We start from the raw sequence: 19,047 nt of genomic DNA, 5'->3' as shown, positions 1-19,047 counted from the left end.
AGCAAACAATAAATCTCCCTCTCAGAGGGCACTGTGGTAGCATGGCAAGAAAACCTGGCCTAAGACTTGGGAAATACGGGTTCTCACCCCACCTATATCCCAAGCATATTTAACCAAGGGCAAATCGTCCAACCACTCTTGGACCCACGTTTCCACTTGTTTAATTGCTTTGGAGCAAGAGAACCTGAAATAAAATTGTATGAGTCCATGATCCCTCATGAATTTTTTTTCCTTTTTTCCTAAAGAAAAATCATGCTTTGGAAAGGATCAATCATGCTGAAGAGCAGGAGAACCCTGCTCATGGAAGCGATGCTGTTGGGAGCTGGTTCGGAGCCAGGCATCGTAATGCACAATGGCTTACCTGGGCATAGTTCCCGCTGCAGACCACAGCGTTCCATCTGGTAATGTTCACACAGCTCGGGTGGCGGATCAGGTAGTTGTCAATTCTTCCCACATAAGCATCTTTGTATCCCGTCACAGAGCCATCAATGTCGTGGAATATGGAGTTCTTATCACCATCCAGCTCACAATCTTCAAACCAGGGGCCAGGCTTTCCAAAGAAGACATTCAAAGACACCTGCCAGCAGTGAAAAAACAGGACATCACAACATGAAGGCTTCTACCATCCTGGCTGGCATCCCCTGCAAGGATCCAACAGCGTATCTATTTCAACTGCTGTAAGGTTAGAGCAGTCGCAAGTCACAGTTCATGGTCATCAACGATGGCACCCAGTCAATCAAACTGTTCAATTACTTATGACATGGTTGGGAAAGAAAAAAAAAAAAGTTACAGAGCCCTGTGGATTGTGGAGGTCAAGTGGCAAATATTGAAAACATATTTGGTGTTTTCCTTTTTTTTCCATTTAAAAACAATTACCTGCTCTCCAGACAAAACTAACCTTGGTAAGAGACTCAGAACAGTAATGGGAAGGGGAGATATGCAGTCATGCATGTTTGTTAAAAATTATAAACTTTGGGCGCCTGGGTGGCTCAGTCGGTTAAGCGACTGCCTTCGGCTCAGGTCATGATCCTGGAGTCCCGGGATCGAGTCCCGCATCGGGCTCCCTGTTCGGCGGGGAGCCTGCTTCTCCCTCTGACCCTCCCCCCCTCTCATGTGCTCTCTCTCTCTCTCTCATTCTCACTCCCTCTAAATAAATAAATAAATCCTAAAAAAAAAAATTATAAACTTTACACTTAAGGTGTGTGCATTTCCCTGCCTGCTAATTATACCTCAAGTAAATAAATATTTCACTCCAAATGCTTTAGTTGCTTGTTCATTTGACTCCCCCTACCCATCCCACCACCAAAAAACAAGTATAGTTGCAAACTGAAACACCGTCCAAGTGTCGCGTTGGTATGCTGGAGGACCGCTGGACGCACCAGAATCTGCTGAAAAGTGTTACTTTCTCCTCAACGTCAACCAAACCCAGCTCAGTAATTTCCATGTCAGGTACAGTTAATTTAAGACTTTTATTAAACACATAGTACAAAGGCTGCAGGTGACATGTTTTATAGTCTTTAGCTGCTTCTCATTAGTGGTAAATTATTCACGTTATGCAAAGCCTTGCAGATACACCTCTAAGATGCTTTTATGTACTCATCATCCTCGGATGTTGTAAAATCAACTGAATATCTAAACGATAGGCAACTCAGTGAAAAATCAGTGATGTTTGGGACAAGTGGCTCTACATTCTTAGTTGTAGGCTTTTTTTTTTTTTTTTTTTTCCCATTTCCCTGCACCTTCTATGGTTAAATCTAAGAGACGTTTAGGGCATATTTCCCACCTTTCCGGAGAACAAAATTGGCAAACCATTCTCTACAGACTGTTCCCAGCGCATTAGCACCATCAGACCCCCCCGCCAGGCTGATGACCACTACACTTGAACAGCGTGGAAGTTAGAACTCGGGAACCCCATAGCCAATGTTAACACCCAATGAAATGTTTTTCAGAATGACTGTCAGGGGTCACTAGAACTCTGTGTATGGAAAGGTCTATGTGGACAGAAAGTGAACACCCAACCTCAACCCTGGAAAGCTGCTCCAAGGACTGCCCTACTTATTTATATGGGAAACTATCTGCTAGTGTAGCCCTCCCTCTTTCCCCTGGAGTCATAGGACCTAAAAGAGAACCAGTCAACCAAGATGGCACCTCAATTTGCACCTGGGCTTCTGTTTCATGCCTCAGCCATTCTGGAAAACCAGATACAGACTCTGGTAAACTATCCCATGTTCTGTTTTAAACTAGGCAGAGCCTGTCTGTGGACATGAATGAGAGAACTATGAGCCACTTTCCAGTTGCAGCTCCTGTGGGAGCGGTGAGCGAGGAGGCCTGAGATTCAACCTCCCTGGACCACAGCCATCTTGGAACAGGCAAGATGGCGGAGGGTAAGGTATGTAATCAGACTGTCCTGTGTGCTCAGGGTCCAGACGGCACTGATGAAACCACTAAGAAAACAATTTCTCTAGGCTACTGCATTGTAAACAACTATTTCTCAGTCTTCTTTGCAGTCTTCATAAAAACCTTCCAACAGTTTGTATCTGTATCTGGCTTATACCAGCCCAGTACTCCTCTTCTTTCTCATCCTTTTACCTTCTGGTTCCCCAGAAGAATAAGCCCCAGACAAGTAAAATACCAGAAAGAACTCAGCTGTCTTCATAGATTATTACAAAGAACTTCCCCAAATCCTATGTCCTGCCGTTCCTCTGAAACTCTCCCATACCCATGCCCATGTCATCACTTTAAGCCACAGTCCCTTCTGAGGTATCACTTGAAGGTCAAAAATACCTCAGGTCACATGGGACTTCTGTTCTCAACTTGAACTCAACAGGACAGCGTGCACGGAATGAGGAGTCTCTCTGGCATCTACTTCTCCTCCCAGTTGTAAAGACTCAGTACAAATACTTTGTGTTTTTGTCTTTGGGAATGAGCTATCCTCCGCCCGCCCCGCCCCCCGCCCCACCCCACCCCGGCCACGGTCACCACATGGGTACGGTAAGGACATACTTACATGTGGACCAAACTTCACGAGGGAGATGTTATTCCTGGGAGTTATCTGCCAGGGATTCTTCACAAGGAAGCCAATAGCACTGGTGTACCTATCTGGGGTGGGCACGTATTTTTTGAAAGTACACCTGGTTAGATGAATGGGTCCGTCATAAATCTGAAAGCCTCTAATGGGGAACGTCCTGTTGAAATACAAGATTTTGTTTAATGCACATGGGCCCCTCCCTGTATCGGCACTTCACTCACACATTTGTTTTATAAACACTGTTGAATCTCCCGAACACACTAAGCACAATTCTAGGATCCAGTGGTACCAAGATAAGATCCCTGTTCAAACGAAACATACACTGCAGTGGGAGAGGCAAAGGGAAAAACAACGGATAATTTCAGATAGTAAGGGCTGTGGGGACAGTGAGACACGGTACTACGACAGATTGGGGGTGAGAGACATGCTGTTTGGGACAGAATGGAGGCCCCTCTGAAGATGTGACTTTTACTGCCTTGAATCAACCCAGTTAAGACAGACCTTTTATTTGGGAACGCATACACTTTCATTTTGGTTCTAAAATCTCTGGCAGGAGAACAAAAGACAAATCTGTGCTTTCACAGAGAGAACCTCCTTTCAAGCCACTAAATGATAGTAGTAAGATGAAATGATACACTTAAAAGTACAAAAGTGTAAATCCTCAAGGCTTACTACGTCAAAGGGGCTGGCTGAAGTGAGAAATTCAGTTTATTCATTTTCCTCCTTTCTGTTCAAACACAAGTTCCTTAACCTACTAATCATATATCATTAATCATAATTAAGGTACAAAACCCATAATATTCTGGATCCCTTAGGTGTCTACCCTGTTAAATTCTTTAACGGCACTGCCAAGGATTTCTACAGCAACTTTAGTTTACAACTTGGCAGTGTTTTACAGTAAAAGCGTACATGCTAGCGAGGAAATGAAATAGTCTGGCTAAAAAATCTATGCATCTTGCTATATTTCTAAGGATAGATCCCAAAATGGTTCTCTTCTCATAGAAAAAGTTGTCAAGACCCAGTAAAATAAAGAATGGATCCATTGACCAATGAGGAGTCTTTGTTTTGGAAAATCCTCCTTCGCAAAGAAGCAGTAAGCATTTTGAAATAAAACTGGAGGCCACATAATGTATATGATTGTCGAGTCAGAATTTTGCACACCTGAAACATAATACTATAAGTCAACTATACTTCAATTAAAAAAAGAGAGAAAGAAAAAGAAACTGCAGGCTAACGTAAAATAAAAGAATGGAGTTGGCCACCATCATACTCCCACCATATGCCAACCAACAAGGCCATTTTTCGTTACACATCAGAAGAGACAGCTACAGTTTCACTGTGACAGGCACCATGCTGAAGGCAAACTCACAGGATCTGAATCCCACCACAGCCACTTTTAGTAAGCTCCTCATTTGTAAAGGAGGATAATGACAGTACCTACCCTCATTGGGCTTTGCAAGGATTAAGCGAAGAATGAAGTATTTAGGACGGGGCCTGACACATTGTCAGCATTTAATAAATGTTAGCTATTAAAACTCCATGAAGTTTCTGTCCCAGTGGCTTCCACATAGTCTGGCTAACAGGAGGGCTACACAGAGTGTAGCTTATAATGGCATTCAAGATTTCCCAACGACAAGCACAGGGGGAGTGGAACCAAACTCACTCTTTGCCAGAAGCCAGTAAAGCCCGTTTGGCCCTCAAAGCTAGCAGCCCGTTAGGTCCATCCCCCCGCCCCCTGCCCCCGACCTGTCCCGGCCTTAACAGCCACATACGGTGCCCAACTTTAAGGGAATCGCTGCTTGATGAGTTCTGGCAGTAGCTCTAACGTGAGACCTTTAGAACATGAGTTGTTTTTCTCACCAGGAAAATGAGGACAATTCCAAACTTTGTCTCAGAACTAAGGTATGGATTACTTAGTTAATAGTTCCCTAAAAGCTCTGAACAACCTTTCTGGGGGTAAGTACTATTTTAATGACTCTGCGATTATTTTGACAGAAAATATGCCAATAATCTCCTCCATACAACTGAAACACTGGTAATTATATGGCCATGGTTACGGTTTGAGTCAGCTTTGGCTTCTACCCACTCTTATTTTCTAGGACTCGTTTCAATAGGTTATTTCCTTTCTCCAGTGGCTATTTCTGCAAGCCAACCTCACAAATTGAGGCAAAAGTGACCTCGTCATAGTTTACAATTTGGCCAACTTTCTGTGGCTCAAGAAAGAAGAAAACAAAAAAAGCAGCAGCTTATATAAGGCCTCACGCAAGAAATGAAAAACGAGATAGCTTCCTTTGTTAAACAATTGATAATGAAATCTATAAAGCGTTTGATTGTTCATGCTCCAGAATTCCAGAAGATTACACAACAGTAAGAGCAATGATACCAAAAATAATAATAGTGGTAATTAGATAAGGTGGGAAAAGTGTCACCCAGGATTATTATATAATAATTATATAAATCCACCCAGGATTACTACAGAAACTTCCGTAAAGGGTTAGGTTTTCATTTACTGTTCAAATGTAACAGTCTGCTGCTAAGCAATGCTTACCTGTTCCGAGGCAGGGTCCGGGGCTTCTGGTCTATTCCTCCAGTACCCACATACTTGTTCTGACCACCCTGGAAGCCGTAATTCCTGCTCTCCCCAACAAAGAGAGATTCGGACACCTCCTGGCTAGAGCCTTCATCACTTGGGAAGCTTCCATCGCTGTGAAAACGAGTATAATTATTACCCTCCCCTCTCCAGGAGATTTAAATTGACCCTCAGATAAAGGCAAGCGATAGCTGGGGACCCCTGGGTGGCTCAGTCGGTTGGGCGTCTGCCTTTGGCTCGGGTCATGATCCCAGGGTCCTGGGATTGAGTCCCGCTTCGGGCTCCCTGCTCAGCGGGGAGCATGCTTCTCCCACTCCCTCTGCCTGCCACTCCCCCTGCATGTGCTCTCTCTCTCTCTGACAAATAAATAAATAAAATCTTAAAAAAAAAAAGGCAAGCTATAGCTGAAAAAGCTGAAAGTTTTCAAAATAGCCAGGAGCTTCTTCAAATACATATTATCTTTTTTTTTTAAGATTTTTTTTATTTATTTGAGAGACAGAGAATGAGAGACAGAGAGCATGAGAAGGAGGAGGGCCAGAGGGAGAAGCAGACTCCCTGCTGAGCAGGGAGCCCAATGCGGGACTCGATCCCGGAACTCCAGGATCATGACCTGAGCCAAAGACAGTCGCTTAACCAACTGAGCCACCCAGGCGCCCCCGGAATACATATTATCAAGTCATCAGAAAGTCCTTCTAAACTGTGAACATACCTCATAGAAATCAATACGTAGTTTGCGGGGTAAACAAACAAAACTGCATTCAGCATCAACAATGGATTAGTTTAGGCTCAAGCAACAGCACTGCACCCGGAAGAATGAACTTGCCCAGAAAGTAACAATTTCGAGGGCAAGCACAGTTATGACAACAGCCCAAATAACGGTTCTCCAGAGACAAAGATGTCACATGACAAGGTCAGGTCTGAAAGATGACTGCAAAGTTAGACCAGCTTCTAAGAAAGAAGTTACTTAATATGTTCCCAACAGTTATTCCCTTCCTCGCGAGTGTCTTCTTCTTTTTTTTTTTTAAGATTTTATTTATTTATGGCAGGGCGGAGCAAGATGGCAGAGGAGTAGGAGACCTGGATTTCGTCTGGTCTCAGGAATTCAGCTGAACAGGGATCAAACCATTCTGAACACCTACGAACTCAACAGGAGATCAAAGAGGAGAGTAGCAACAACTCTCCGAACAGAGAAGCGACCACTTACTGGAAGGGACCCAACAATCGGCAGACCCGGGGAGACTCCCCTTCCTCCCCTGGGAGGAGCGGCGCGGGAGCGCACCGCAGGGATCTGCTGGGTTTGGAGACTCTACAGGGGGTCGGGTGCCAGAGATAGAAATGCTCGGTCACAGGCCGGGTGAGCGCGGAGTGCAGCCAGAGACCGAGGAGACAGGAGTGACTGCTTTTCTCTGGGGGTGCACTGAGGAGCGGGGCCCCGAATTCTCAGCTCCTCCGGGTGGAGATTGGGAGGCCACCATTTTCGCCCTGGTCCTCCAAAGCTGTACGGAGAGGTTGCAGGGAACAAAAGCTCCTGAGAGCAAACCGGAGCAGCTTGCTTAGCCCTGACCGACAAGGGCGGGACAATTCCACCTCCGGCAAAGACATTTGGGAACCACGGCAACAGGCCCCTCCCCCAGAAGATCAGCACGAACAGCCAGCAAGCCAAGACCAAGTTTACCGATCAAGGAGAACGGGAGAACTCCAGCGCTAGGGGAATACTGCACATAGAATTCATGGCTTTTTTTACCATCATTCATTAGTTTTTCAAAGTTAATTTTTTTAACTGTTTTTTTTTTATTTTTATTTTTCCCTTTTTGAACCAACATCTTATCAATCTTTTTATTTTTTTTTATTTTTTTTAAATTTTTATTTATTTATTCATGAGAGACAGAGAGAGAGACGGGCAAAGGGAGAAGCAGGCTCCCAAGGAGCAGGGAGCCCGATGCAGGACTCGATCCCAGGACCCCGGGATCATGACCTGAGCTGAAGGCAGATGCTTAACCATCTGAGCCACCCAGACGCCCTCAATCTCTTTTTTAAAAAAACATTTTTTATTTTTCATTTTTAGAGTCATATTTTATCCCTTCATAGTAGTTACCTTTATTTTTGGCATATATATATAAGTTGTTCTCTCTTCAAAATTTTGAGATACAGTTTCTTCTAACAGATCAAAATATACCCTAAATCACTAGTGTATGGCTTTGTTCTAGTCTCCTGCCTGATCACATTCTCTCCCTTTTTTTTTAATCTTCTTCTTTTTTCAAACAACTTCTATCTTATCAATTCCTTTTATAAAATCTTTTATAATTTTCATCTTATACAGTCATCTTCCATCCCTTCATTGTATCAACCCTTATTTTGTACATATATAAGTCTTTCTTCCTTTAAAATTTTAGGAGGCACTTTTTTCTAACAGACCAAAATACGCCCAAAATCTAGTGTGTGGCACTGATCTAAGCACTAGCCTGATCATATTTGATCATATTCTGTTTTTTTTGTATTGTCCTGTTTTTCTTTTTATCTTTTTCTTTTTCTTCTTTCTTTTCTCTTTCTTTTTGCTTTCTTTCCCTTTCTTTACCCCTGGTTTCAGATCTTTCTGATTTGTATAGAGTATATTTACTGGGGACATTGTTAACCTGTTAGCATTTTGTTCTCATTCATCTATTCTCCTCTGGACAAAATGACAAGATGAAAAAAATCACCTCAGAAAAAAGAATAAGAGGCAGTACCGTCAGCCAGGGACCTACTCAATACGGACATTAGTACGATGTCGGACCTAGAGTTCAGAATCATGACTTTAAAGATACTAGCTGGGCTTGAAAAAAGCGTGGAAGTTATTAGAGAAACCCTTTCTGGAGAAATAAAAGAACTCAAATCTAACCAAGTCAAAATCAAAAAGGCTACTGATGAGGTGCAATCAAAAATGGGGGCACTAACTGCTAGGATAAATGAGGCAGAAGAGAGAATCAGCGATATAGAAGACCAAATGATGGAAAATAAAGAGGCTGAGAAAAAGAGAGAGAAACAACTACTGGATCACGAGGGCAGAATTCGAGAGATAAGTGATACTATAAGACGAAACAACATTAGAATAATTGGGATCCCAGAAGAAGAAGAAAGAGAGAGAGGGGCAGAAAGTATATTGGAGCAAATAATAGCAGAGAACTTCCCTAATGTGAGGAAGGAAACAGGCATCAAAATCCAGGAGGCACAGAGAACCCCTCTCAAAATCAATAAAAATAGGTCAACACCCCGACATCTAATAGTAAAACTTACGAGTCTCAGAGACAAAGAGAAAATCCTGAAAGCAGCTCGGGAGAAGAGATCTGTAACCTACAATGGTAGAAATAGTAGAGTGGCAACAGACCTATCCACGGAGACCTGGCAGGCCAGAAAGGACTGGCATGATATTTTCAGAGCACTAAACGAGAAAAATATGCAGCCAAGAATACTATATCCAGCTAGGCTCTCATTGAAAATTCAGGGAGAGATAAAAAGCTTCCAGGACAAACAAAAACTAAAGGAATTTGCAAACACGAAACCACCCCTACAAGAAATATTGAGAGGGGTCCTCTAAGCAAAGAGAGAGCCTAAAAGCAGGATAGACCAGAAAGAAACACAGACAATATACAGTCACAGTCACCTTACAGGCAATACAATGGCACTAAATTCATACCTTTCAACAGTTACCCTGAATGTAAATGGGCTAAATGCCCCAATCAAAAGACACAGGCTATCAGATTGGATTAAAAAACAAGACCCATCAATATGCTGTCTGCAAGAGACTCATTTTAGACCCAGAGACACCCCCAGATTGAAAGTGAGGGGGTGGAAAACCATTTACCATGCCAATGGACACCAAAAGAAAGCTGGGGTGGCAATCCTTATATCAGACAAATTAGATTTTAAAACAAAGACTGTAATAAGAGATGAAGAAGGACATTATATCTTACTTAAAGGGTCTATCCAACAAGAATATCTAACAATTGTAAATATCTATGCCTCTAACATGGGAGCAGCCAATTATATAAGGCAATTAATAACAAAAGCAAAGAAACACATTGACAACAATACAGTAATAGTGGGGGACTTTAATACCCCCCGACCGAAATGGACAGATCATCTAAGCAAAAGATCCACAAGGGAACAAAGACTTTAAATGACACACTGGACCAAATGGACTTCACAGACATATTCAGAACATTCCATCCCAAAGCAACAGAATACCCATTCTTCTCTAGTGCCCATGGAACATTCTCCAGAATTGATCACATCCTAGGTCACAAATCAGGTCTCACTCAGTACCAAAAGACTGGCATTATTCCCTGCATATTTTCAGACCACAATGCTTTGAAACTAGAACTCAATCACAAGAGGAAAGTTGGAAGGAACTCAAATACATGGAGGCTAAAGAGCATCCTACTAAAGAATGAATGGGTCACCCAGGAAATTAAAGAAGAATTAAAAAAATTCATGGAAACCAATGAAAATGAAAACACAACTGTTCAAAACCTTTGGGATACAGCAAAGGCAGTCCTGAGAGGAAAGTATATAGCAATACAAGCCTTTCTCAAGAAACAAGAAAGGTCTCAAATACACAACCTAACCCTACACCTAAAGGAGCTGGAGAAAGAACAGCAAAGAAAGCCTAAACCCAGCAGGAGAAGAGAAATAATCAAGATCAGAGCAGAAATCAATGAAATAGAAACCAAAAGGACAGGAGAACAGATCAACGAAACTAGGAGCTGGTTCTTTGAAAGAATTAACAAGATTGATAAACCCCTGGCCAGACTTATCAAAAAGAAAAGAGAAATGACCCAAATCAACAAAATCATGAATGAAAGAGGAGAGAGCACAACCAAACCCCAAGGAATACAAACAATTATAAGAACATACTATGAGCAACTCTATGCCAGCAGATTAGATAACCTGGAAGAAATGGGTGCATTCCTAGAGATGTATCAACTACCAAAATTGAACCAGGAAGAAATAGAAAACCTGAACAGACCTATAACCACTAAGGAAATTGAAGCAGTCATCAAAAATCTCTCAACAAACAAAAGCCCAGGGCCAGACGGCTTCCCAGGGGAATTCTATCAGACATTTCAAGAAGAATGAATACCTATTCTCCTGAAACTGTTCCAAAAAATAGAAATGGAAGGAAAATTTCCAAACTCATTTTATGAGGCCACCATTACCTTGATCCCAAAACCAGACAAAGACCCCATCAAAAAGGAGAATTACAGACCAATATCCTTGATGAACATGGATGCAAAAATTCTCACCAAAATACTAGCCAATAGGATCCAACAGTACATTAAAAGGATTATTCACCACGACCAAGTGGGATTTATCCCTGGGCTGCAAGGCTGGTTCAACATCCGCAAATCAATCAACGTGATACGATACATTAACAAAAGAGAGAACAAGAATCATATGATCCTCTCAATAGATGCAGAAAAAGCATTTGACAAAAGTACAGCATCCTTTCTTGATCAAAACTCTTCAGAGTATAGGGATAGACGGTACATACCTCAATATCATAAAAGCCATCTATGAAAAACCTACAGCGATTATCATTCTCAATGGAGAAAAGCTGAGAGCTTTTCCCCTAAGGTCAGGAACGCGGCAGGGATGTCCACTCTCACCACTGCTATTCAACATAGTATTAGAAGTCCTAGCCACAGCAATCAGACAACAAAAAGAAATCAAAGGCATCCAAATCGGCAAAGAGGAAGTCAAACTCTCACTCTTTGCAGATGATATGATACTGTATGTGGAAAACCCAAAAGACTCCACCCCAAAACTGCTAGAACTCATACAGGAATTCAGTAAAGTGGCAGGATATAAAATCAGTGCACAGAAATCAGTGGCATTCCTATACACCACCAACAAGACAGAAGAGAGACCAATCAAGGCGTCGATCCCATTTACAATTGCACCCAAAACCGTAAGATACCCAGGAATAAATTTAACCAAAGAGGCAAAGGATCTGTACTCAGAAAACTATAAAATACTCATTAAAGAAATTGAAGAAGACACAAAGAAATGGAAAAACGTCCCATGCTCATGGATTGGAAGAACAAACATTGTGAAGATGCCAATGCTACCTAGAGCAATCTACACATTCAATGCAATCCCCATCAAAATACCATCCACTTTTTTTCAAAGAAATGGAACAAAGAATCCTAAAATTTGTATGGAACCAGAAGAGACCCCGAATAGCCAGAAGAATGTTGAAAAAGAAAAGCAAAGCTGGCGGCATCACAATTCCGGACTTCCAGCTCTATTACAAAGCTGTCATCATCAAGACAGTATAGTACTGGCAGAAAAACAGACACATAGATCAATGGAACAGAATCGAGAGCACAGAAATGGACCCTCAACTCTATGGTCAACTCATCCTTGACAAAGCAGGAAAGAATGTCCAATGGAAAAAAGACAGTCTCTTCAACAAATGGTGCTGGAAAAATTGGACAGCCACAGGCAGAAGAATGAAACTGGACCATTTCCTTACACCACACACAAAAATAGACTCCAAATGGTTGAAAGACCTAAACGTGAGACAGGAGTCCATCAAAATCCTAAAGGAGAACACAGGCAGCAACCTCTTCGACCTCAGCCACAGCAACTTCTTCCTAGAAACATCGCCAAAGGCAAGGGAAGTCAGGGCAAAAATGAACTATTGGGATTTCATCAAGATAAAAAGCTTTTGCACAGCAAAAGAAACAATCCACAAAACCAAAAGACAACCGACAGAATGGGAGAAGATATTTGCAAATGACATATCAGATAAAGGGCTAGTATCCAAAATCTATAAAGAACTTATCAAAGTCAACACCCAAAGAACAAATAATCCAATCAAGAAATGGGCAGAAGACATGAACAGACATTTTTCCAAAGAAGACATCCAAATGGCCAACAGACACATGAAAAAGTGCTCAACATCGCTTGGCATCAGGGAAATCCAAATCAAAACCTCCATGAGATACCACCTCACACCCGTCAGAATGGCTAAAATTAACAAGTCAGGAAACAACAGATGTCAGCGGGGATGATGTGGAGAAAGGGGAACCCTCCTCCACTGTTGGTGGGAATGCAAGCTGGTGCAACCCCTCTGGAAAACAGTATGGAGGTTCCTCAAACAGTTGAAAATAGAGCTACCATACGATCCAGCAATTGCACTCCTGGGTATTTACCACAAAGATACAAATGTAGGGATCCGAAGGGGTACGTGCACCCCAATGTTTATAGCAGCAATGTCCACAATAGCCAAACTGTGGAAAGAGCCAAGATGTCCATCGACAGATGAATGGATAAAGAAGATGTGGTATATATACACGATGGAATATTATGCAGCCATCAAAAGGAATGAGATCTTGCCATTTGCAACGACGTGGATGGAACTGGAGGGTGTCATGCTGAGTGAAATAAGTCAATCTGAGAAAGACATGTATCATATGACCTCACTGATATGAGGAATTCTTAATCTCAGGAAACAAACTGAGGGTTGCTGGAGTGGTGGGGGGTGGGAGGGATGGGGTGGCTGGGTGATAGACATGGGGGAGGGTATGTGCTATGGTGAGCGCTGTGAATTGTGCAAGACTGTTGAATCACAGATCTGTACTTCTGAAACAAATAATGCAATATATGTTAAGGAAAAAGAAAAAGAAGAAGATAGCAGGAGGGGAAGAATGAAGGGGAGTAAGTCGCAGGGGGAGATGAACCATGAGAGACGATGGACTCTGAAAAACAAACTGAGGGTTCTAGAGGGGAGGGGGCTGGAGGGATGGGTTAGCCTGGTGATGGGTATTAAAGAGGGCACAGTCTGCGTGGAACACTGGGTGTTATGCGCAAACAATGAATCATGGAACACTACATCAAAAACTAATGACGTAATGTATGGTGATTAACATAACAATAAAAAATTGTAAAAAAGATTTTATTTATTTATTTATCAGAGAGAGAGAGAGAGCACAAGCAGGGGGAGTGGCAGAGGCAGAGGGAAAGCAGGGTCCCCACCGAGCAGGGAGCCCGACTGAGGGCTCGATCCCAGGACGCCGGGATCATGATCTGAGCTGAAGGCAGATGCTCAACCGACTGAGTCACCCAGGCGTCCCTCAAGTGTTTTTGTCTAAACAAAAAATTTGACAGACCTACCTTTCTACGGAATTCCAGCTATATTAACCTCCAACTTTGGTACGAATTCAATTAAGAAAAATGTATTTTTGGCCCTCTAGTGGTATCAGGAAGTGGGTGCTGTTTTGGTTTTTTTTAATGCTAAGATAATGATATAACATTCCTACGTCTGATCAAACAAAAACAAAAACAAAAAACCCAGGCTATGATACCTTACAGCTTTAAAATAATCAAGGAAGTATTTTTAAAGTGACTACAAACCTGGCAAAGGTCAGTCCTATTCCATTATCTGCAAATCTAGAAAAGAAAAGAGAATAAAAGAACACTTGATTTACCACCTCATGTAACAAGAGATAAGTTCTCTCAGGATTCAAGTTCTAGGAAATGTAGAAGGTTCCAATAATGTTTACTCTCCAAGACCACAGAAAGCCATTTCACTTCCCAGTAGCTAAAAGCACAGACTCCACAGTGAAGGCACCCGGTTCAAATCTTGGCTTTGCCGATTACCGGCTACGTGACCCTGCGTGACCCTGCGTGACCTTGGGCAAGTGACTTGACCTGACTCTCCGTCAGTCTGTTCACCTAGAAGTTGAAGCAATAACATAACCCTCCTCATCGGATACTCAGGGGCATTAAACATCCTAATGAATCCCACCCCTTTAGGACAGTGCCTGGCACAGAGCAAGCAGGCTGCAGTGTGGGCTGTCATTGTTACTTTTATAATTATTTTGGAAAACAATTAGATCATGGTATCCTCTTTAAAATCTTCAACACTAATGCCCAAGCTACTTCTCCAGACTGAATACAAAATTAATTTTTTGCACGATGAAAGTCAGAGGTGACAGTAAAATGCCAAGGAGCTAACTAACATCAGTGCTAGCCAGAAAAAAACATGTTTTTCTAGACTCTTGAACACCAACTCTTAGCTCAACGTACATCAAGACTTCTCCTAAAATTATACAAGTGGGAAAAAAGTGAGATGCCTACTGCCTCAAGTCATGTTAAGACATAAGTCAACAGACTTATTAAAGTGGAATTCACAACTTTTGTTTTGAATGGCAGTGGAAGAGCATCAGAAAAACTTCTGAGTTTCCAAAAGGAAAGGAAAAAAACCCAGGTAGTTTCAAAATCTTTATTTAGCTCTCTGACATAGACCATGTTTGTTCTATCAAATTAAATCCCCAGTTTCTGTTCAATCTCATCAAAAAACTCTCATGTCACCAGACAAGTTCAATTCCAATAAAAGCAGCAGAATTCCAAACATTTGCAGTCTGTGAGCACGAGCGTACTTCCTCAGAGCTCACCCTATTAGTAATAATAATATGATTCCAGGGGCACCTGGCTGGCTCAGTCAGAAGAGCATGCAACTCTTGATCTCAGGGTTGTGAGTTCGAGCCCCACGTTGAGTGTAGAGATTATTAAAAATAAACTTAAAAGTAATAATAATACTAATAGAATTCCAGAAACTATCACTGTACTTTTAGTACACTGGGGTTTTTTTTTGATAGCCTTAAAAAATAAATACATCCAAAATAAATAAATAAAATCATACATACATCGGTGTTATCAGATAATGACTTTGCAGAGAATACGTACGCTGAATTCTGAACGACAATGTCTCCCCCTCTGACCCAAGCTCCATTGTCATTATTTTTAAAAGAAATGAGCCTGTCAATTAAAGCAGCAACACGTGGCTTTTCAGGGTCTGCATCCTGATGAGGCCTAAACCTTGGGGTTAAAAAAAAAAAAAAAAAAAAGAACTTTTTAAAAAGGCACAGGAAACCAACTATTTACAATTTTAAGCTTAAGTGTCAAAAGGCAGGATTTATATTTGACCAAAACAAACAAACAAAATCTTAAGGCACAACTTACAAATTCATTATTTATATTTCAGATATTGAAAAAAAGTTTACGTTTACTTACATAAGATCCCAGAGAACTACTTTCATGAATTCTTAGTTATTTTTTTAAATCAACTTATATTATAGAATGGGATACTGCAGAACATTCTAAACACTAAAACCATTTCAAAACAAACAAACAAACAAACCCTCAGACCAGGAAATCTGGTATGTTTTCACAAATACTTAAGCACGTGATACTAATATAAACATACTGAGGGGTGCCTGGGTGGCTCAGTTGGTTGAACGACTGACTGCCTTGGGCTCGGGTCATGATCCTGGAGTCCCGGGATTGAGTCCCTCATCTGGCTCCCTGCTCAGCGGGGAGTCTGCTTCTCCCTCTGACCCTCCTCCCTCTCATGCTGTCTCTCTCTCATTCTCTCTCTCTCAAATAAATAAATAAAATCTTTAAAAAAATTTAAAAAAACATACTGAATAAATTCATCAGATATTTCAACATACATATATGTGAACTAGAATAGTATTTGAGTTGTGTGCTGGTGAAATGTTTTAGATACAGAGATAAAACTGTTCAAGATCTTAAACACGACTAAATTTAAGACAGATTGTATTTAATTAACTTATTCATTACAGAGACTGAATTTTACCTTGTTTATTCTCTTCCTTCTAGAACACTTACAAGGACCTTAATAAAAAGGTCAAAAAATTGGTGTCAAAAACTGTCCCCTATAACAAATTGAATAAATAATTCCATAAGGTCACCTATTTTTTTTTTTTTTAAAGATCATTTCTATCTTAATCTTACAAAGCTTGGGGTGGGGGGAGAGAAACAACTAGATAGCTTTTGAAAAACCAATTCAGCAGTTTGAGATTTTCTTTTTTTTTTTAAGATTTTGTTTATTTATTTGTCAGAGAGAGAAAGCACACAAGCAGGGGGAGCGGCAGGCAGAGAGAGAAGCAAACTCCCTGCTGAGCAAGGAGCCTGATGTGGGACTCGATCCTGGGACCCTGGGATCATGACCTGAGCCAAAGGCAGATGCCCAACGAACTGCGCCACCCAGGCGTCCCAAAAGTTTGAGATTTTCCAAACACGCAGTCAGCAAATACCATTCGCTCAAATGCCACTACCTTGGTTGCTGGCACACAGTAGGTACTGTGATAGGAGAAGAAACCAGAGAACAGCAAGTGCAAAGATCCTTAGGCGTGGCTGAGCTTGGCACATTCGGAGAACAAGCAAGTTGGCTGGAGAGTAAAAAGCATCGGGCAGGGGCGCCGAGCCACGGTCGGTTAAGCATCTGCCTTCTGCTCAGGTCATGATCCCAGGGTCCTGGGATCGAGTCACGCATCCAACTCCCTACTCAGGGGGGAGGCTGCTTCTCCCTCTCCCACTCCCCCTGCTTGTGCTCTCTCTCTCTCTCTCAAATAAATAAAACCTTTAAAAAGAAGAAGATAAAGAAAAAGCATGGGGCAGAGGATAGAGAGCTGAGCATGTGCCAGGCAAGGATGTGATTCTTTATTCTAAATGCAGTGGGAAAAGCGGAGCATAGACTAAGGCTGTGAGGGCCTGGGGGGGAGCAGGATACGGGCAGGTGATGGCCAAAGGGTACAAAGTTTTACTTCCGCAAGACAAACAAATTCTTTTTTTTTTTTGAGAGAGCGCGTGCGCATGCGCCAAGGCTGGGCGGGGCAGAGGGAGAGGGAGAGAGAGAAATCTCAAGCAGTCTCCATGCTCAGCAAGAGCCCCACACAGGGCTCGATCTCATGACACTGAGATCATGACCTGAGCCGAAATCAAGTCAGATGCTTAACTGACTGAGCCATCCAGGCGCCCCTATGCAAAATAAATAAATTCTAAGGATCTACCATACAGCCTGGTGCCCATAGCTAATAATCTTCTATTGTGCACTTAACATTTGCTCAGAGTGTAGAACTTAGGGTAAATGCTCTTACCACAGATACATAAAAAATATTCTTAAATTTTTAAAATGATAAAGGAGGGACGCCTGGGTGGCTCAGTCGGTTAAGCACCTGCCTTTGGCTCAGGTCATGGTCCCGGGGTCCTGGGATCGAGTCCCACATCGGGCTCCCTGCTCAGCAGGGAGCCTGCTTCTCCCTCTGCCTCTGCCTCTCCCTCTGCCTCTGCCTCTCCCCTTGCTTGTGCTCTGTCTCTCTCTCTGACAAATAAATAAAATCTTTTTAAAAAAATAAATAAATAAATAATAACTTTTTAAAAAATAAAATAAAATAAAATGATAAAGGGTGTGAGAGAAAACTTTGGGAGGTGATGGCTAGGTCTATGACCCTGACAGTGGTGATGGTTTCATGGGTGTATACCTATCCCCAAACTCCCCGAGGTATATACATTAAATATGCACAGTTACATGGTAATCATACCTCAAAAAAGTAGGTGGAAAAAAAAAAAAAAGTAGGTGGATAAATAGAAAGACAGACAGATAGATGTGACAGACAGTCTTCAGAAACAGGGAAGCAAGGAAATGATACAACTAGATTTCACTTTTTTTTTTTTTTAAACTGGTCACTAGCTGCTACTTGGTGAAAGGATTGTAGACAATGGACCACAGGAGACCAATCTGGCAAGCGTTATATCCGCCCTTCGACTGTGTATATGACCCATTACACTAAATAGCTCTGACCTAAGGGGTGAAAAGTCTGACTCTAGGCCATCACCCACTCTCTGGCATTGTGCTTGCTGGAAAACAGATTCGCAGTCATTACATAATATCAAGCAGACGGAAGAGTTCTGGAAAGAAAACTATACAATGTTCTAAAAGCAGGCAAAAAAAAAGAAAGTATCATAAGGCAACACTGCTGCCGCCATCTTGTCTTTTCTGAAATTCTTTTTTTTTTTTTTTTTAAGATTTTATTTATTTATTTGACAGAGAGAGACATAGCATGAGAGGGAACACAAGCAGGGGGAGTGGGAGAGGGAGAAGCAGGCTTCCCGCGGAGCAGGGAGCCTGATGCGGGGCTCGATCCCAGGACCCTGGGATCATGACCTGAGCCGAAGGTAGACACTTAACGACTGAGCCACTCAGGCGCCCCTTTTCTGAAATTCCTATCCATATAAATCAACTGCTGACCACTTGCTTGGATACTCTTTATTTTCAGCCTCTTTCCTACTTGATGTGTAGATGATAGCTATCTTTCCCAATTTTTATCATCCTCATTCATGAGCTTTCAGCATGCTTTCCAACCTCCCTTAATTGTCCATGGCTTTAAGTACTAGTTGGTTTTCATGCTCTTTCATTCCTTTGGATGAAATGTCCCAATCTCAAACCAAGAGTTTTCTTCGGTTAAAATTTCCCATCTTTGGATGCCTGTCATTTCACATCTTGAAGACACAAGGAAAGGCTCATCTGATTAACTGGTGAGTCAACTTCCCCTTTGTTGAACAGACTAAATATCTTCTG

The 19,047-nt window shown here is 41.9% G+C and overlaps 1 protein-coding gene across 8 annotated transcripts in view; it reads right to left on the bottom strand.

Moving 5' to 3' along the window:
- CEMIP2 (cell migration inducing hyaluronidase 2) overlaps positions 1–19,047 on the bottom strand; it is a 102,142-nt gene that overhangs the window by 36,721 nt on the left and 46,374 nt on the right. For all 8 annotated transcript variants that reach the window (XR_004819511.1, XR_004819512.1, XM_027614975.2 and 5 more), the window contains 5 exons: positions 15,351–15,482; positions 14,016–14,051; positions 5,577–5,732; positions 3,008–3,185; positions 362–577 (listed from right to left, as the gene is read on the bottom strand). Coding sequence is in view for 6 of the 8 variants with exons in the window: in XM_027614975.2 (XP_027470776.1) it covers positions 362–577; positions 3,008–3,185; positions 5,577–5,732; positions 14,016–14,051; positions 15,351–15,482 (718 nt within the window). In the remaining 2 variants the exon portion in view is untranslated. The remainder of the gene's footprint in view (positions 1–361; positions 578–3,007; positions 3,186–5,576; positions 5,733–14,015; positions 14,052–15,350; positions 15,483–19,047) is intronic.

This window comes from Zalophus californianus, chromosome 13, assembly GCF_009762305.2.
Source record: "Zalophus californianus isolate mZalCal1 chromosome 13, mZalCal1.pri.v2, whole genome shotgun sequence".
Lineage (NCBI taxonomy): Eukaryota > Metazoa > Chordata > Mammalia > Carnivora > Otariidae > Zalophus > Zalophus californianus.
Note: the sequence above shows the minus strand (reverse complement) of the source record. Positions and strands in the feature narration are given on the sequence as shown.